The sequence below is a fragment of the Dermacentor albipictus genome, unplaced genomic scaffold, assembly GCF_038994185.2.
Source record: "Dermacentor albipictus isolate Rhodes 1998 colony unplaced genomic scaffold, USDA_Dalb.pri_finalv2 scaffold_16, whole genome shotgun sequence".
Taxonomy (NCBI): domain Eukaryota; kingdom Metazoa; phylum Arthropoda; class Arachnida; order Ixodida; family Ixodidae; genus Dermacentor; species Dermacentor albipictus.
This window is the reverse complement of record NW_027225570.1, coordinates 4,802,304-4,822,474: the sequence shown is the minus strand read 5'-3', so window position 1 is coordinate 4,822,474 and position 20,171 is coordinate 4,802,304. Positions and strand designations below refer to the sequence as shown.

At 43.5% G+C, this 20,171-nt stretch overlaps 1 protein-coding gene across 3 annotated transcripts in view; it reads left to right on the top strand.

Annotated features, from left to right (window-relative positions):
* The window catches only part of LOC135920494 (sphingosine-1-phosphate phosphatase 2-like), a 187,635-nt gene extending 174,135 nt beyond the window's left edge, over nucleotides 1-13,500 (top strand). The window contains exons 5-6 of one of the 3 annotated variants that reach the window (XM_070528959.1): nucleotides 5,713-5,766; nucleotides 13,279-13,500. In XM_070528959.1, the coding sequence (XP_070385060.1) occupies nucleotides 5,713-5,766; nucleotides 13,279-13,485 (261 nt within the window). In that variant the 3' untranslated portion in view covers nucleotides 13,486-13,500. Of the gene's footprint in view, nucleotides 1-833; nucleotides 3,346-5,712; nucleotides 5,767-13,275 lie in introns of those variants that run through there. The other 2 variants (XM_065454761.2, XM_065454762.2) reach the window with 2 other exon arrangements.
* The last annotated feature ends 6,671 nt before the right edge of the window (nucleotides 13,501-20,171 follow it).

The following is a 20,171-nucleotide window of genomic DNA, read 5'->3' as shown; positions in this document are numbered from 1 at the left end:
TGGCGTGGGTGGTTCAAATTGAGGGGCCGCAACGGAACCTTTGACAGAAATTTTTTATGCAACAAAGTTATATATTGGCTTACAGAAAGCGATGGTGAATTCAAGACAAATAATTTGTTGGTCGATGTCAACGTAATATTTTCTTCTAGTGTCCCTTTGGCATCTCTGCTTTCTCTTTTCTTTCTCCCCCTCTCGCTGCATTTTGAACACATATGTATTTGTTATGCATATATGTATCTTATAATCTGGGGATTAGAGTTCAAGGAGAACTTAGTCACATGGTGGGACAGCCTTCTAGATTTAAAAGCACCTATACTCGCGGACAACTTTCTGTGGCAATGAAGGGAAAGCTACAGAGGCAAAGCGCACACAAGTTAGAGCACCGTTGAAAAGAGTCTGTTGTTTTCAACCATGTTAGTTTAAGCTGGGAAAGTGAAAACCTAAATACCTTATTAGCAACAGTTAAACAAGGTAAAACAGAGCACTGAATGTAAACGTTTACTTAGTTTATGGTTGTTCCCTTCTGCGTCTGGGCAAATGCGAAACCCTCGCACGTGGAAGCTGCATCGATTCAGCGTCCATTCTGAGCAACCAAAGCACTGTCAAACACTGGCGGACTACTTCGCGCAGTAACACATGTGCAGAAGCTCCGCCTCCGCAGCTTTTCCTTCACTGCCGCAGAAAGTTGTCCGCAAGTATATGTAGAGCAAAAAAATCTAGCATTGTCTTTGGAGTGCGGTAACAAACTTAACGAGATGTATTTTCTTATGTTGGTAATATGCACATAATTATATTCATTCGAAAATTTACTCTTCCTGTTGATTGTGCTGTAGATATACCCACTGCTATGTGGTCTCCATGGCTGTGATCCAAAACTGGAGACAAGCCGGCAGAAGGGCACCATAGAGCTTCCCTACAAGTACATCACATATCTCTCCATGGGGCTTACCATGTCCCTGGGATCTCCGTGGCTCTTTCATCAGCTGGGCATCGAGAGGGACAGCCTGCCCATTCACCTTTGAAGGGTGCTACATGGGTGCAGCGAACGTTGCGTATTACGTGTGTGTGCGCATGATGTGTGTACTACTAGCCCAGCTGGCACCTGCCTTTTTAAGCCACTTGTTTCTTTACATGTAGAGGATTGTATGGTGTGTGCATCATACGGTGCCATGTGGCGATATTATGTATAGTGCAATACTATGGGATCAGTCAGTGACCAATTTTGCTGATGACTGGCAGCAAGGATGTTGTTGCATTAACTTTTCAGACAATGTTGCATTTATACAAGACATTTAGGTTTCTGTATGTGCAGTCAGTTTCTAAAGCTCTATAGAATGGGACTGGTTCTGTGCCGCAGGTGGTATTCTGTGATGGTGTTTCGAATAGATGGATTTACTATATTAAGGCAGCCTGAAACATGACTTGCATTTATAGTCTTGCCATGTTGACAAGCCATCAAGAGGTGCAGAATGTATTTTATGGCTTCAATTGTGCGGAATATAAGATGTGCCTTCAGTTTCAAGAACCTGCAATAGACTGCTGTGCAGTTTCTGAGTTCATCTTTGTCGCAGCTGACTCTCACGTAAATTAAAAATGAACATTGTGGGGTGAACTCTTCCGAAACTGCACAGTTCGTTATGAGGGATGACGGAGTGGGAGGCTCCATATTAATTTTGACCTCCTGGAGTTCTCCAACATGCGCCCTAGCACAGCACGCAGGCGTTCTTGAATTCCACTCGCGTCTGAATGTCACAGCTAGGAATCAAACCTGTGTCCTCGTTCTTCTCAGCGACACAAGTGGAACCCAGGTAAATAGCATGGAGAAAGCTATTTTAAAAGACGCAGTGCTTTCATTGTGGCACGTTTAAGCAATGTTAGACTCCTTCAGAGCGGCTCTCTTTGAATCACGGCTCCCTTTCTAGTTCCGTGGGCAAGAACACTAATAATTTGGCATTCGCAATGTTCTACAGAGAGTGCTATGGTGTTCAGCTTCATTTCTGTTCCGTTCGTACTTCTAGCACTGCCGTACCAACAAGCACAACCATGCACTTTTGCATTGGCGGTGTAAAAAAAAGAGTCCTGCAGTTTTCTATTTTTTTCTCTCTCTATGTGTGTGTGTGTGTTTTAGATGCAGATAGCTCATATGGCGCGCTATATTACGTCCATCGAGGACACTATGTCAGCATATTAATCCTTATTTCGAATCATATAAGTGGGCACAAATTTCCTACAAGTGGCTGTCATATTTATCTCTGTATGCACGTGATGTATACATAAGTGCCTAAGTCACTCCTGCTGCTCTTGCAAGATTGACTATGAGTGACATTGTTCTTGCTGGCAAGTTGTGTCAGCATTGTTGTTATGGGTGCCTGTTTACCTCTGCTCCATAATGCAGTGGTTGCTGGTCCTGTTACCACATGTGTTGCTATGTTTTATGCCGCAGTGCCGTCAGTTTTCACTGCCATAAATGTTTTGATGGGCATCAGTGTTGGTAACTTAGCGAGAAGGTCATTAAATTTACTGTTTTTAGTCACTTTACTGACACCTTTTGTCTTTTTGAAGTCCTAGTGCCATTTTGAATGACCGTTTTAGTGCAAGATAGCCAGCACATTGTCCTGATAAAGTTCTTCAAGGGCCCTTGGCTAAGTTCAATGCTTTGGCTTCATTTTATTCCGAGGGCTTCCACGTGTTGCTGCTTATAAATACATACCAAAGAGCTTATTAGTGAGCCATCTGAGAGCACTTAAGATGGTTTTCTAGGCAAAGCACACTGTTGAGACGTTATACCGTTTTAGAAAATTGGGGTTGTTATTCTTCTTTTTACATACTGTTCTTTGACTTGCCACTGCAGGAGTTAATTTTAATCTGCGGTAAAATTAATGAAAAAGATGTCTAGAAACAAATAAAGAAATATAAGACATACTTCCAACAAAGTAATTATAATCATCACTTAGCAACTTTTCACTAAGACTGGAGTGTTTTAGACCGCTACCTGGTGGCTTTATCCAGTAAAATATGTTACCAACACTGATGGCCATAGCCCACCAGGGCCTGGGCACATTGGTAATCCATGCTGTCCTGAGAATAAGTGTAAAGAAGTTAATGTGCACGCATGTTGTTTTGTGCGCACAACTGTGCATGTGTGCCTCAGTATTTTCGCTAACGTTCAGCAGCATTGTTAAAGTGCCTGCTGCCACTCGTGAGCACAAGTTTCTGCTGTGATTGTTGCTTCAAAGGATGCGCACACATAACTTTCAAGCCCAAAGGAGGTACAGGAACCAAAACAAAAGGGTATTGAATGTTGTGAATAAATATTGCACCAATTCGCATTGTTTCTTTCGACGATGTGCGCATCTTCGTGATTTCATTTGACATGATGTAAAGCTTTGACTTTGCACTGGTATTCATTTGCTTTTATTGTCCTTCAAGATGTGAACAAATCTCCTTCCCACTGTTTTTGTACTTTAATTTTTGCAGTGCACCAGACTGTCATTTGGGATAATCACAAATACGAGGGTTTCAGCAAGCTGAAAAGAAATTGTCAGTACCTTGTGTATTACAGGATAACTTGTGTAGACAGGTTTAGTGGAGCACCTGAACAGCAGAAATAGTAATATCACTACACACCTCAAAACTCACTTCTCTTGTAATGGGATATTGCTTTTTTATTTGCAAATCTTCGTACTGATGCCTGTTTTGTGCCTGTCTTGTCTGCGGTTTATTGAAGTCTAGGGTGCTGTCAAAAGCATACACTATTTCATTTTGCACGGAATCTGTGTGCTCCTACTCTTTAACACTGTACCATAAGCTCGCATGGTAGTTAATGAACCTCCTAGTAATGCATGATGGCCCGCTGAATGAATTCCAGTGCATGGCATGGAAAGTTGGGCTTTCAAGTTTTAGCTTCAAAAAAATTGTATGCAAGAAGCTGTGGTGACTATAGCAGCTATTGCAGCTCTGCTATTTTTCAAATGGGTAGAGACAAGTTCTGGTATGAATTTCACGAGGGCGCACATTTTGGTTATGATTATAGCCAGATCAGTTGTACAGAAATCTCTTGAACATACGCGATTTAGGTGGATCACATTTAATGCTCTTTTATAACAGCGTTACTTGTGTGAGGCACTTTGTAAAAGTTTTCAAATAGCTCTGGTGTCTTCAAAATTAGCCCTCAGTATCTGCATTTACCAAAACACAGTCAAGGCAAGCAGCCTACCGACACCCTTGAAAAGAGCCTAACCAATGGCTTGCAGATTAACAAAAAAACTTGGGAACATAATGACTCCACAACGAGCACAGACAGAAGATTGCAGTATAATTAGAGATCAAATGAGTGCTGAGACAATTGTTGAGATAATAGAAAGATCTGGTGTGTGGCTGGTCATGTAACGCTTAGAGCTGATTACAGCATCATAATTGGCACCGAGCAAAGGCAGGATGGCAGATGATGTAGCTGATGCTGATGTCGTTGTATGCTCCTGAAGATGATTTGCTTTTCATAAATGTTCTGTTTGCCTAGTTATGACTTGCGATAGTCCTCAAGCACAACATACTAAATATAGTTATAGAGTGCGAGGTTGGACTAGTTGATTAAAGATCATTTAAAGAAAACAGGACCACTGAGTGACAAAACAACGCAACACAGACTCTAGTCATTAGTATGCTGACTCTAATGAGGACACCTACTCACATATTTCCACATCTATGCAGTGCATTGCAGAATAATCGTTCCTGCACGACTACATGCAAGAATATACAACAGCTTTACATTGTGTGCTTTCTCTGATTAGATGACACTCTTTTGCTACAAAATCTGCAATGACATATAAAAATGGGAATGTAGATAACAGTGACAATCGAGTGAACGACTGTCACCACCAAAGAGCTAAAAATGTGTGTGTGACAAGCTTGAATTACATGGAAGATTACTGGCACTGTTTGGACCTGTGTCTTGACTTCGATAATTTCAAAGTGTGTGTGTTTGTTTAGGTGAAGGACACAGCACCTGTTGTTCTTCAATGAAGAGAAGTCATCAACTTATCAGACACAGGTCATGCAGAAAGTTAAATCGTAACTGAATCATAATGCACTTCACGAATTACATATTTTTGAAGTTAGTGCTAATTGGGAAATGTTCATTTGTCAGTGTAAACCAGGTGATCGATGAAGTTTTGTGACACAAGAGCACTCAACACCAAAAGCACTAAAACTGCATATTTATCTAAAGCAAATGGCCGTGTAAAACAGCTGCATTGATGCATTCTGCATAGCTGCTAGCGTTTCTTTAAAATTTTGATAAGTTAACGTGACGTTTTATTGCTCATGTATTAAATAAAAATTTATGGCAATTGACAGCTCTTAAAGGAAACATTTAAGCACAGAATTTAAAACTTATCTCCAGTAACACAGATACAACGCCAGTTTTTTCAACTATATCTGTTAACTCTGATATGTAGGTGAATGTGCACTTTACATGGGATGGTTACATTGTTTCAGATAATTTTGCAATAATCCGATTCATAAATGAATGATATATTTCAGCGCAGTGTGAATGCATGAATTGTATCTGTTGTAGGTGCAGGTTTCTTAATTGTAATATTTTATTGCCATGTTGCAGTTGCAAACCTGGGATTGTATCTTGCAAGTATCTTACTTTCCGAACATTCTCTTCACCTCGTATGCCACTGAGTAGTGTTGAATTTATTCTCACAGCTCATCGCGATGATGACAGCTGACGAAAGCACAGTACAGGCAAGTTACGAGAGGGTAAGTGACTTTCATAAAACGAGACGCTTGCTTGATCTTGTCTCTGATAATGCAGTTAAAAAAATGCTGCATAATTTAAATGTGCTTACAGTTAGAATCTAAACGTAGACAGATACCAGAGACAACATGGAGAGCACCAACTTCCAATTGATTTTATCTGCAGAAAGAACACTTATGTAGGACTGTACAATGAAAACACCAAAATGAAAAGTACTGAAGCACTGCTGTCACCGGATCGCACAGCATGGAACCACTGTCACTTCTACGTCATATCAAAGGCACATGTTATGTTCAATTAATTGAACTTCTTATCGGTGAGGGCAATTTATGGCACACCTACGCACATACTATTGCCACATTGCGCCATCTTGGCTGCCCCAGTTATTTCTCTTGTGGTTCTTGCACCCTTCCTGTCTACAATTACGTAGCCTCCAAATTCCGTCGGCAGCCACACACACTGCAAAGCGCCCAAGCACACTTCTATGTCCCACCTCACAACATTGTCATGCTCATGCACGTGGTCATTCCCGCAGCGTCCAATCTGCCCAGCATAGTAGTCAAACCTCGATATAAAGAAGATGTACTTACAGCGAAAAACTTCGTTCAATTGAAAATTTTAATACGAGCTTTTAAAGTTTCAGCCGTAAATAAAATTTCACCAATTCCCAGGACACTACTGGTGTATAGTATCTTGTCAGTTAGAACTCATAAACAAATCGCAAGAAGGTCAGGTTATAATAGCGCTGTTACGAGCATCGGCGCATGCGGTACAGATCGCACCGAGAGCAACGCATCGGTGTAGCTTATGGCGTCAGAGATTTGCGAGTTGCGTAGCGTAGCGTTGTAAATCTTAGGTTCCATGGCTGACCATGCTTAGTGCCCACAGCCGTCTTCAGATGGCGCTTACAAAATACAACTCTAATGATATACTGATATTCGTATTGATAAAAAAAAGGTGTCGCAATTTCGCCAGAGAGACGGAACATTGATGGCGATAGCAAAGAGACAATTATGCGATGTAAGGTTCATAGTTTCATTGGTGTTAACGCACTCAAGTAAAATAGAACACATCTCACTCAATGACCATGAACACTCGCTGCCACAAAGCTATTGAACATTTCCGCACCATGTAACTTGAGATTACGCCACCACCAACACTAGACACGCAGAAACACAATGCTCATTAAGACACCAACTATCTTAGCTCGGCCTTTGCATTTGCTGCAGTTTACTTCAAAAATATGATGCATGGCCTGCCTATGGAAAGCCAGACGCAACCACTGCAGGGGCATAGGAGGAGAGACACGTTAGGGGGGAGGGGGCAGATAGGCACGCGTATCCTGCCACCCCCCTCTCCCCCTTGTGTTGTGGGAATCATCAGCTCATATATTTCTTTGAGTGCTTCGAAAGAGAGAGAAATAGCTTTATTCTACAAGACGAAAATTATGTAGACCCCATGCACTGTAGGAACCTGTGTAAGCGAAGCTTTCAGAAGCCAGTAAGGCCAAATGGTACACTAGGACAAGAGACACACTACAGATTTTAGTAACGAACACCATGGTGGCTTTACAGAGAAAGCAGAACCTTTATTCACCATAAAACATGTTCAGTCAAGAATTGGCATGTTTGACCTTGTACAAATGCGCTATGTACAGTACGATAAGAGACACGATAAACGCATCGTTCTATCTTCTTCATCGGCTAGAAAACTGGCTCTCCCGTAATCGAGAGTAGATGTAAGCATGAAGCTGATTGGTTGGAGGTGGTTCTAAATACTAGCCACAATTTAAAAATTGGTGTAGTGCGTGTTCGCAACAGCACACCACACCGCACCATGCCATACTGTACACTGATCCATATGGACGCAATCGTTTCCTGTCAGATAGTGACATGAAACAATTGCATTCATGTAGCTTCTTTTGCTGCCCGTGGTGTCGCCGCCTTCAACCGCTTTTCTTGTTCCAACGGTGCAGCGCGGTCAATGTCTGTTGCTATATTTTCTTCTTGTCGCGTCGAAGTGGTGGGCTGCAAATGTGCGGCCTTAGGCAGGTGACCGCGGTTCGTGGCCCTGTTGTCACCTGCGTGAACGGCCACATAATCCTGGCATTGTCGGCACAGTTGAGCAGTCTCCTGCTCTGGCGTGTAACTCGCTAAGTGATTGGTTTCCAGAAAACACTTCCTACCTGTCCTTTCGTTGCGCTGCCTTACTCAGCGTAAGCATTTGTGACAACAACCTCATTGAAATGAAGAATGATGCAGAGGCGCATGCGGCCACGACGCGACACAGGCCTGAAAGCTTAATGAGCCCATTTTTGAACTGAACCGCATTGCAAGTTTTCTCCCAAACAACCATCTGCAGCTCACTAGACGCTGCCAGTTTGGTCACACAGCGTTGCGATATCTGTTGAAGCAGCATAAAACCTGTGTCGTGGAACTCGCAGACCGCTGGCACTTAATAGAGTACAGGCAACCCTGTCTCAGCACCATAAGACCGCAGTCAAGTGAATGGTGCCCTCTGTCTGCCTTTTGAATGTTGCTATTGGAAATGACAGGTTAAACTTCAGTGTACTAGAAGTTACAGCGTCAGTGATATTGTGAACAAACAGAAAGAAATCGGAAGCAGTATTTGTTTTGTTACTTGTTTGGGCAGTAACTAGCTTATGTGATGTGGTCCTGTACAAAGGGTTGGGGGCTAGAGACCGCATTTTCCTAAGTTTTGACTGGTTGCCCGGATGTTCTCATTTCGTTCTCGCTCCGTTCTCGTCTTCAGTGCTTGGATAACTGCTCTGGCATTTGGCTCAAGGTCTCTTGAAGGTCGCCGACAACGAGAGCTAAAAGCATTTCGTTCTTAGACATGCATCGATGTCCCTAGTCCAGGATGTCACTTAAGCGCTCTGAGCTGCAGCATACCCTGCAGCCTCCGCAAGTTGTTTACCACGTGACAAATGGCACAGTGGTGTTTTCTGCGTACCGTGCTCCGATGACGTTTTTTCTGCTCAAACTTTTCATGTGGAAGGGCGCTTTCGAATAACATTTGCCTCGGCCGACATTTTGACAGCTTTTTGCTAGATTTACCCGCCATGTAGGCTCCAAGTACATGCATCATATGGCTGAATACTTCGGTAAACCGAAACCGTGTCACAAAATTAGTAAAGTGGCAAGTTGGGCTAGTTGGTGGAAGTTCATCTTGTAATACTGGGGTTACAGCACTTAGACACATGGACAACATAAGAAGAAAATGACAGGACACAAAATTACTTAATGAAAAATTACAAAATTACCTAATTAATTACTAAATCACAAAATTACTTCATTAGATTGAGAAAAAAGGTTTTCAATGTAGCTAAGATCGAGAAATGAATATACATGTAGTTGGGGGCCGGGGTTACATCACGAATTTCATTAAATCAAGGCTCGTTATATTGAGGTTTGACTGTATTTGTCACAGAAACAAGGAATCTTGTACACCATGCCTTCTGTGCATCTGACATATGACTCCATGTGTTTAGTCTGGCACCCACGTGGCACTAAGCCTTCCTGGTCTTGTTTTGCATAAGCCCAGTAGCTTTTTTGGGGACCATGAACAGGACTCAAACATTCACACACAAACATATTCTTTTCAGGCTACGTTCGAGGCCTGTAGCAGAAAGAGCCAGTTCTGTCTTATATACACGATGTCACTATTTCCGGAAAGCGTGATGGATGGGATTCATAAATTGCGAGTTAGATCGTGTAAAGTAAGCTTCAAATATCTCGCACATTGCATCTGATTCGTTTTTCTTCATCACAGTATCGATTATAATAATGGTGTCGCATGGTGCACTTTCGATCCTGATAGCACTTGACTCGATCGTAACCGAAGGTGCACCATGGGACCAGAGTATAAGATGCAGCTATCCTCTGCTGTCTTACCACATGTACATTTGGAAACTAAGATAATGAGACATGACTGCATGCAAAATGTCTGAAGGTTAATTTGCAGAAAGCTGTTGCTAAAGGTTCATTAGTGTCGCATCTACCTCTGTTTAGTAGTAAATAGTGCTTTTTTGATTCCCTTTATTGACACTTCTGTGTTGATCATGATTCTTTAAGCAGAAGCTCTAGCCGTATTGCATAGAGTTTTGACACTGCTCTGCCAGCAAAGATGTTATGTGAGAGCTGTCACTTTCCTCTTCCTTTTGTCGTATGAGCAAAATTATCGTGCCCTTGTTGTATTGTACTTAAATAAGAATTGGTGCAGCGTGATGCTGAGGAATACTACTACAACTTGAATTGCTTGGTGGTTTTCCATTTGAAGTGGGATTTGCTGTGCTACGAAAGAAATAGTCTTGTTTTACTCATAAAGGGACACTAATTAAAGGCAAATATTAAGTCGAGCTAAAGTGATAGATTAGTGCTCGAGAATCTCTAAGGCGTCAATATTATTGCAAACAGAGCCCTAATAATCGTGAAATCGAGGTAAATGCAGGCGATAGAGAATAGAGACTCCCCCGGGACATTCATGTACTTACCCGAAGACGAAAGCACTCCTCAGTTAAATTCTGTCACAAGTACTCAACCATTTGTAGCAAAAAAAAACATCCTTGTATTGTATTATCAGACGAAACAAAGTGCTACTTGTCTGGTTCTATTTCATTTTTAGAAAATAGAACTTATTGAAATTGTCCTTGACAACGACGCGGGTGGTCGAAAGGTTTCATTTTTCGCTCGACTCCGTGCCGCCCACGCTTGGGTGTATCACTAGTTTCGTTATCGCGTAGCGCTGCGCTGGTTTTGCTGGCTCACGAAACTCGGAGAAACTGCACGTAGCGGAGAATTCAACTTCCATGTGATGTCGCGGGACGCCCGAACGGTCTACGCCACTTCACCAAAAAGCAGCTGCAGCGGCGAATCCACCGCTCTGTCTTGGCACGGTACCGCCGTCTGTCGGGCGCCGTCTTACTCACCGACAGCAGCAAAGAGTGGTGACGGCGTGTGCAACGTCACCACACCCCCGGTTGGCTGGCGGGAGATTTGAATTTCAAAAAAGGCATTCGGACCCTTCAGATGCAATTTTCTCGTAAACTAAGTATTTTCTTGGCACGAATCAAGCACTACGAGGTTTCTCGAATGGTATTTCAATAGTCCACATCGACTTATCATTTGCCTTTAGTGTCCCTTTAATGTGCATTCATGGTATGCAATCAAGGGCTGTTTGTGTTCAAAATAGTCTGTAGAAATGCTGCCAAAGAATGGTAGCCACCATTCTGAACAAAACATACTAATTTACATGCTGGAATTATTGTAAAAGCTTTCCTTACCACACACAATTAATTGTTAGTGCTTTTATTTTTCATTGTTTTATTCCCAAAAGCCATTTGCCACAACATGTACTGTGATACATCAGAGTGTAGCTTAATCATTGGTGTCTTGAATGAAAAAAAAAACTGAAGTAATCTCCCAACAAGTTGTTTAATTTTGCATAGGAAATTTCAGAGTTACCCTAGACTTGGTATTGATGCTTGTTGAAAAGGTGCGCTTGTTTTGTGGGAAAGCCCTTCAATCTGTAAATGCAGAGATCAGATCTGTGTCACTATGTCGCCAATATGTCATCAATCCTTGACCCCCTTCAGGATGCGCAGAAATGCATATCCTGTAGGATAATGCTGAAAAATAAAGCAGTTGATGACTTTTTTATGCCAAGATAAATTTTTCCCTAGAAAACCACAATGTATCATTTTGTTCACTGCAGAAGTGAAATGTTTAACTTTCGGCGGTGCACTTTCTTAAGGTACACTATTAGATAGTTGTAAAGCTGACTACTTGCGCATTCGTAACATGTGTACTTCCTGTTGTATTTTTGGTGCTCTGCATACAAACTCTCAGGCAGTGCAGGCCAATATTTTAAATAATTTGTACTTGCAAGCGCATACAAGTGTAGATTTGATCATTGCTTTTCGTTTGTTTTCTTCAATACGTTACAGATGGGGAGCACACTTCTATAGCACAAGAGAATTAACCATATACTAATGTGCTAAGTTCTTAATAAGTTTTTAGCCTACATTTTGTGCAGGTATTGCAGGTCATCAATAAATGTGTCAGATTCATTCTGCTAAAAAATAAAATAAATTATGGGGTTTTCCGTGCCAGTACCATGATCTGATTATGAGGCATGCCGTAGTGTGGGACTGGAAGTTTGGACCACCTGGGGTTGTTTAACGTGCACCGAAATCTAAGTACATAGGTGTTTTCGCATTTTGCCCACATTGAAATGCTGCCGCTGTGGCTGGGATTCAGTCCCGTGACCTCGTGCTTAGCAGCCCTACACCATAGCTACTAAGCAACCATGGCATTAATTTTGCTTATGTCACACTACTTTTGACATTTTGTTTTTGAAGTTTGATGGGAAAGCATGTGAAAGTGAATTTTCCACTCAGTGACCAGCTAATGCAGTTAGAGCAGGGCTAATTTACTGAAAACAAATGAATCCTACACACTGCTGACCCAGTGGTGTCCATTAAATAAACAGGTCCGCCATCATGGTTGACGGTCGGTAACAGCCAGGCTATACACTGCTGGGCAAGTTATTATTACATGATAAATGAAATGCAGGTGTACAAAACAAGGCACAGAAAGAAAGCCTGCAGCTTAGTGTTCACACAGTTCAAACTAAGTGCTTATTTGAAAAAATGGTGAATACAAGTGTCAATAACTGCATTTCAACTCAATAAAATGTGAATTAAATCAATTTTTGAGAAAAAATAGATTCGTGCAGAAGCTGACTGGCCACGTGTATCACCTCACCCCAGTCTTTACCTCGCCCACTCTTCTTACACTGAGTTTATTCCTTGTAATTTCTACTTGTGCTCCATCGTCTGCTTAACTGTTACATGCCGAAAAATCTATATTTTTCCACATAACCGCTCGTTAACTACTACCATTGTGCGAAGTTTAAGACATAAGCATAACCTTTACAGAAAAACTAAGAAGGAACCTTAAAATCAATTCCTTAACATCAGATAAAAAATACTGCAATATCCTAACACTGTTGTGAAAAGCAGCAGGCAAACGATATCATGAAGAGAGGATTTTGAAAGGTAACACTCGTAAGCAATGACGCGTTATTAATGAATTTCTAAGTTATTCATTATTATGGAAATGTTTACTCCTTTCCGACTGACATAGCTGATGCTTTTATTAGTTTGTTTTCGTCGGTCTCGTTAGCCACATCAAAGAACTAATCAACATCGTAACCGATGTGCTCACATAAGTAATTACAGTAAGATCTAGTTACTACGAACACCACATTAACGAACTTTTCAGATTTACGAACTTTTTAAGAATCCCTGCCAAAATGCCTATATTTTCAATGTAATAAACTTAAGTACTACGAATTTCAGATTACCGGGTATTTCAGCATAACGTACGTAATTTATTGCCGTAATCACGAACGTGCTTCGTTATTACGAAGTTCCGTTGAAGTTTCGGTACCGATTTGCTGAGACTTATACCTATCATCATCATCCGCAGCAGCAGCCATGCGCTGGGGAATCCGTTTCAACGAGTGCAGCCCCAGGAGGATCGGCCTCAGCTTTAGCGTCGCGTGTGGTCATGTTCGGACCAAGGCTTCCTTTAAAGGATGGATGCCTGCCGCGTGAGCTGAGAAACTGGTTCCGGCCTCGCTCCACTTTCTTCCTCTCCACCGGATGGAAGGATGGAAGGTTGGAGCGCCCCCTTTGAAACGGGTAATGGCAGTTGCCGCCATGCCCAACTTATTATTTTTGTTAAACTGTGTTTTAAGTTATTAAAATTCGCAATTTTCTTTGAATACGTCTCTCTACACTTTTAACCTTACGTCACCTCTCTGCTTTTGAGCCACCAATCCTCCAATCGCTTACATATTGAAAAGATTTTGTGGCGAAAAACAACACGTACAAGAAAGACGACGACACCACGGGCGCTCCAATCGCTTTTTTGCTAATTTCCACCGCACATTTATTTACATGACTATTGTTATCTCTGAACCCTAGGGCCTCAAGAAGCGTGACTGTGCCCGCATCGACATCGGGACGGATACCATCACATTTCAGTATGAGCTGTTTTTACAGATTTACCACACACAGTACATGTGCCTTCTTCTTCGTTAAATTTCTTTTTATAGCTCCGCGTTCCAAGACATCCTGACCTATAGCTTCAAAGAGTAGGGCACTGCCTCTTGAGTTATCATAAGACGCTTCCTTCCTGATCTGCTGTTTCCAGTATCGATATAGTTCAGCACTGTGCTTGTTTTCCATTGAATTTATCCAATTTTTACCTTCCGCATTTTTAACCTGTCGTTTAATGCTCTGCCTTTCTCAGTCCTCGTGTCTGGCATACTTACTGGTTAGCTTCCTAGTTCTTTTCCGCCATTGTGAGTCAACGCTCTTTCTGTATAGGTATTTAAATATCTTAGCTGCCCACCTGTTATCGTCCAATTTCCTCAGGCATTTTCCGTATAGGATTTTACTCTGAGCTTCCAGCGCTTCGAACGATGCCCTGCCCATATTCCCCTGTACTTCTTCGTTTGTGGTTTTCCCGTGGGCACCTAGTGCTAACCTTCCCACAGCTCTCTGATTTACTTCTAGTCTCGACTGAACCTCTGCCCTTAAGCACAGGACCGCATTCCCGAAATTAAGCCCCGGCACCATTACTCCCTTCGAAATACCTCTCAGTACCTCATACCTGTTGTACCAACACAATGCCTTATCTTTCATTATCCCGGCGTCTCTTCGCCCTTTTGCAACGAAAGACTGTTCGTGCTTTTCCGTGTACACCTGCCCTTTGTTTATCCATACCCCGAGATATTTGTATTCGCCCACTTGGGGTATTTCATGGCCTTGTATTGTAAGCTCCTGATCAGTTGTATCGTTGAAAAACATCCCACCGAACTTAGCTGCTCTAAATCTGAAACCTAGACTGTCTCCTTCGTCTCCACAGTAATTAACCAGAGTTTGCAAATCTTCCTGGCAATCTGCTAACAGTACAATGTCGTCAGCATACATTAAACCCGGTAGTCGTTGCTCAAAAACCTTTCCGCCTATGCTGTACGACAGATTATACCGTAGATTGCTTCGTTGTAACTTTCTTTCCATTCTTGTCATATAAAGCATGAACAGCCGCGGTGATAGAACACAACCTTGCCTTAATCCTTTGTGTACCTCGACAGTTGTCGTACTCTTAATTCCTTCCCATGTTAGTTCAACATTATTTTCTCAATATATTTCCTGTAGAAAATCAATTACCTCATGAACAATACCTTCATCTTTTAATATGTTCTACAGGAGTTCCCTGTTCACATTGTCGTATGCACCGCTTATGTCCAGGAAGGCTAAATACAGAAGTCTATTTTCCGCCTTAGCTATTTCTATGCAGTGGGTAAGCACGAATAGGCTATCATCTAACCACTTACCACTTCTGAACCCGTTCTGAAGTTGTCCGAGTATTCTGTTACTTTCTACCCATGACTGCACTTTTAATTTCACCACCTGCATTGGCAGCCTATATATAATTAGCGTTATCGTTATTGCTCGGAAGGATTTTATGTTCGTCTTATCGCCTTTCCCTTTATAAATCAATATCATTTTACTCTGTTTCCAGCTGTGCGGAATTGGGTTATTTGTTATGACTGCATCCAATGCTTTCATCAGCGTTTCCTTGCTTCTTGAGCGAAGTTCATTAATTAACTTTATTAGAATTTCGTCTATCCCGGCGGACGTGCATTTTGGAACATTTGCATCCGCCTTTTTCTAGTTAAGATTGGCAGTTCTAAGCTGTTTTCTATTGTGCTATCCTGTGTTGCTCCCTCATTTGGGGCGATTACCCTATCGTCTTTCCTAAATGACTCTGCTATAACCGAACCGATGTAGTTCACAGCGTCATCTCCCTCTAAACAATTTTCTTCGGCATCGTGAATCTGTTCCTGCTTTCTGTGATACGCTTTACCCAGCCAGCTTATATGGTTCCAGAATTTTCTTGACTACGCTTTAGTTGCATCGCGAACTTCAGCCAGCCAGCGATCAGAGGACTGCTTTATTTTAGCCTGGACGAGCACCTGCACTTGTTGTTTCTTTTGTTGATAAGATGCCCATTTTTGGCCTACTTCCTCTTCAGATAACTGCGCCCTCTTTGTCTCTCTGTGTTCCCGTGATGCCCACCGTCGTTGTTCGATGGCCTCCCTAATTTCCTTATTCCACCAACTTCGTGGCTTCCACTTTCCTCTCCAGCGGTTTACTCATTTTACTTCTCTTATTTTTATACTAATGTGTAGTTCTAACTAATTATAATCCCACTTTTCCATGGGCTATTTCTCTATTGCTTCCTCTATGCCGGCCGCTATTTACGCTACTTGTTCGTCATTTAATTCTGCGTACTCTTTTATAATTCCCTGCATTTCTCTTCTGTGCAGGGCCCCCAACTGTAGACTAATACGCTTATGATCACTTCCGAGGCTGTTCTTACCCTCTTCGTCTATTTCCATTATTGCGAGCTTGCTATACATCCCCTGCGACATTAAGCAGGCCCTGGTGACACAAGCTGTAACTAGGTTGTGTAACCAGGGTCGGCTGCGAGCGCTACTTGCGGCTGCTGCTCCAAAGTGGAATCACGTTTCTTTGCCTCCGACCTCATAGCGGCGTCTGTAGTGATCCTGGAGGCCGAACCCGCGGTCTCTCGTCAAGCCATTGGTCAAGCGCTCGCCAGCCTAGTAATCGTCACTTCCTCCGCAACAGGAAGTAGGGTCGGTAGCGATCGCCATCTCTCCACGACTACCCTGAACTACAGAAACCGCTCCAATGGCACGGCCACTGGATAACCTTTCTTTTTTTATCCAGCGTTCGTGCCACTGGGAAAACCCGGCAGGCATCTAGTATAGGAGGCATTGTTCGGACCATAGAGTTTCTCGTTATATTACCTAGAGGGAAATCTGGCGCTGCTACGCTTTGGTATGCATGGGAATACCGGTATATTGTGACTTCGGATTGGCATCGTTCTCGGAGAGCCAGACACCTTGATGACGCGCCTGGCAAGCACTGTTCCGTCTGTCACACTGATTCATTTTGTACTAAAACAGCAAGTAAAAAGTTGTTTTAGCTTTACTAACAAGAACATGTTTGTTTAACTATGAGAACTTATTATTGCATTATATGATACGTAAAAGGTATCAGCAGGCCACTAAAGTTGGAGGACAGACGACAAGATTCGCGCTCGCTTTGAAACTGTTTGTCGTATGTTCTTGCTTTTCTTCGCTTCGTCATTCATTGTAGTTGAGTAAAGATGTAATATGCGTGAATGGAAACATTCTATGAAGATTTCACTTTAAGAATGCGTTGTTTGTGCAGCCATATCAACGTTTTAGAGGCAGCCTCTTACAACACCAGCCAACACAAGCCTCGCAGATACATATACCGTCATTCCCATGACAGCACAGCGCCCGTTAGGAAACTCCCATACAAGGTGGCGCCAGATTTCCCTCTAGGTGTTATAGTGAGAAACTCTATAGTTCGGACTCTCCTACTACGTCGTAGCCTAGCGTCACCACGTTGATAGCGATAGGCAGGAGCTGCGAAGTTATCAGTGCTGTGATTGTGTTGTGCGTTCGTATTGCTGACAATGAGTTCTCCTGGCCCCCGCGTTAAAAAGAAGCGACGCCAGTTTTCGCTAAAAAAAGTGGACATTTTGACGCAACTGAATGCTGGAAGAAAGCAAGTCGACCTGTGCAGGAAGCGTCATATTCCCCCGTCAACAATGGCAACGATGCTCAAGGATCGGTAAAAGATCATGAAATTGCATCGAGAGTCACAGCTGGCTCCCTCAAGAAAACGCTTGGGGCTTGGCAACTACCAGAACGTCGATGACGCCGTCCCCACGTGATTTAAGGATGCCAGACAAAACGATGTGCCTTTGTCAGGCCTGATTATTCAAGAGAAGGTGCTACAGTTCGCGGCGGCCTTGGACACATGATCTCCGGTTTCGATGCAACTTCCGGATGGCTTTACCGCTTCCGGCAAAGGAATGGCATTGCGTGGCGAAGAAAAGGCAGCAGACGCTGGGAGTGCGGTTGCTTGGCGGAACCGGCGCGTTTAAGGGATCATCGAGTCTTTCTCTCCAGACGACGTTTTCAACGGCGATGAAACGGCGTTCTTTTATCAGTTGTTGCCTGATAAAACAATGAACTTCAAAGGTGACAGGTGCAAGGGCAGAAAGAAATCACGCCTCCGCGTATCGGTTCGGTTGTGCTGCAACTCCACAGGCACGAGAAAACTCAAGCCGCTAGTTGTTGGCAAGTCTGCCAAGCCGCGCTGCTTGAAAACCGTCTCGTTCCCTTGCGACTACCGAGCCAACAAAAAAGCGTGGATGACGCGAGAATTGTTCACTCAGCGGCTGCTGCAGCTCGATGACACAATGAAGAAGAAAGACAGAAAAATTATCCTCATCGTTGACAATTGCTCGGCGCATATCGTGAACGTGCGATTGAGCAATGCCCCCGAATTGTACTTCTTTGCTCAACCTTTGGACCAGGGCATCATCAGATGTGTGAAGGCCGAATTTCAGAAGCGTGTTGTGCAGCCCCTCCTGATGAATATTCGACTGAAGCTGCGCATACAGGTAAACATTCCTCAAGCTGCAGAAATGATTCTAGGGTCGTGGTGGAACGTGAAGGCAAGCACAATCAGCAACTGCTGGCAAAAGGCAGGCCTTTTAAAGGCTTCGTCTACGCCACAAGACTGGAGGGCACAGAGGAGCTCAATCCAGAAATGTGGAATGAGCTTACCGAGAAGCTTCCCGTGGACACCGTGGTAACCTTCGATGATTAAATTAACTGCGACAGCGCGGCGGCTACATCCGCGGAGCTCACCAACGAAGACGTCGTGAATAAAGTGCGTGAGCAAGAAGATTGCAGTAGTGACGAAGACGATGCCGACACTGAATCAATACGTGAAGAGGACGAGACTATTTCCAGCTCGGATGTTTTCGTCTTTCTAGAAAAGATGCGATCATTCCTCGGGCGCTGTAAAGATGTCCCCGATGACTTTCATACGAAGGTCGAGGTTATGGAGGCGTTCGTCCTGCAGCGCTCGCTGTCTACTCGCCAGTAGAAGATTACAGACTTCTTCAAGAATAAATTGTAGTTAAACTGTGCCCAACGTTCTCGTTTAGTATTTACGTACGAACACGTCTTTGCATATTTTTGCATCTGCTGCAAAGGTATGTAATTTTCTTTGTTGTGCTACATTACTGACATGAAACTATTGGTTTTTCAGTACTACGATAATTCAAATTAACGCATTAAATTCGGCGGTCCCGCGAAATTTAATAACGAGATTCTAGTGTATTCCATGTCATGAGATGTGTCGTTGTGATAGCGTAATGCCGTATAGCACGACCTCGTAGTCGAGTGCGCCAATGCGGCGGATGATCTTGTAGGGTCCGAAACAGCGGCGTTAAAGATTCTCGCCGAGTCTTCGTTGCTGTATCGGTGTCCAAACCCAAACACGGTCGCCGGGCTGGTACTTGACATATGGTCGCCGAAGGTTGTGTGGGCTATCGGTTCTCTGCTGGTTCTTCATCTGCAGGTGGGTGAACTGTCGGGCTTCTTCGGCGCGCTGGAGATATGTGGCAACGTCAAGATTCTCTTCGTCAGTGACGTGCGGCAACATGGCGTCGAGGGTCGTCGTGGGATTCCTGGCGTAAACCAGCTTGAACGGCGTGACCCATGTTGTTTCTTGCACCGCTGTGATGGCAGGACGGCATGCCACGTCTTGTGCTCGACGTCGACGTACATTGCTAGCATGTCGGCGAGGGTCTTGTTCAGGCGCTCCGTGAGACCATTCGTCTGTGGGTGGTAGGCAGTTGTCCTCTTGTGGCTTGTCTGGCTGCATTGCAGAATGACTTGGGTGAGCTCCACTGTAAAGGTCATTCCTCTGTCAGTGATGATGACTTCTGGGGCAGCATGTTGCAGCAGCATGTTCTCGACGAAGTATTTCGCCACTTCGGCTGTGCTACCTTTCGGGAAAGCTTTAGTTTCAGCGAAACGGGTAAGGTTTCACAACGATTCACTTATTTCCGAATCTTGACGTTGGTAAGCATGCCGACAAATACATCTCGATCTGCTGAAACGGTCGTCAAGGAGCTTCGATCGGCTGTAGTAATCCCGCTGGCCTTTTCAGTGGTGTCTTACGTCGCTGACAGTCTCAGCATGTCTTGACGTAACGGGTGAAGTCGGCGGTCAGGCGCAGCCAGTTTTACCTTTCCTGTATCCTCAATAGCGTCCGGGAGAATCCGAGGTGACCAGCGGTCGCATGTCATATGTAGCGCATGCAGTACGTCTGGACGGAGTGTTCAGGGAACAACAAGAAGGCAGTTGGCGCGGACTGATGAGAAGGCCTTTC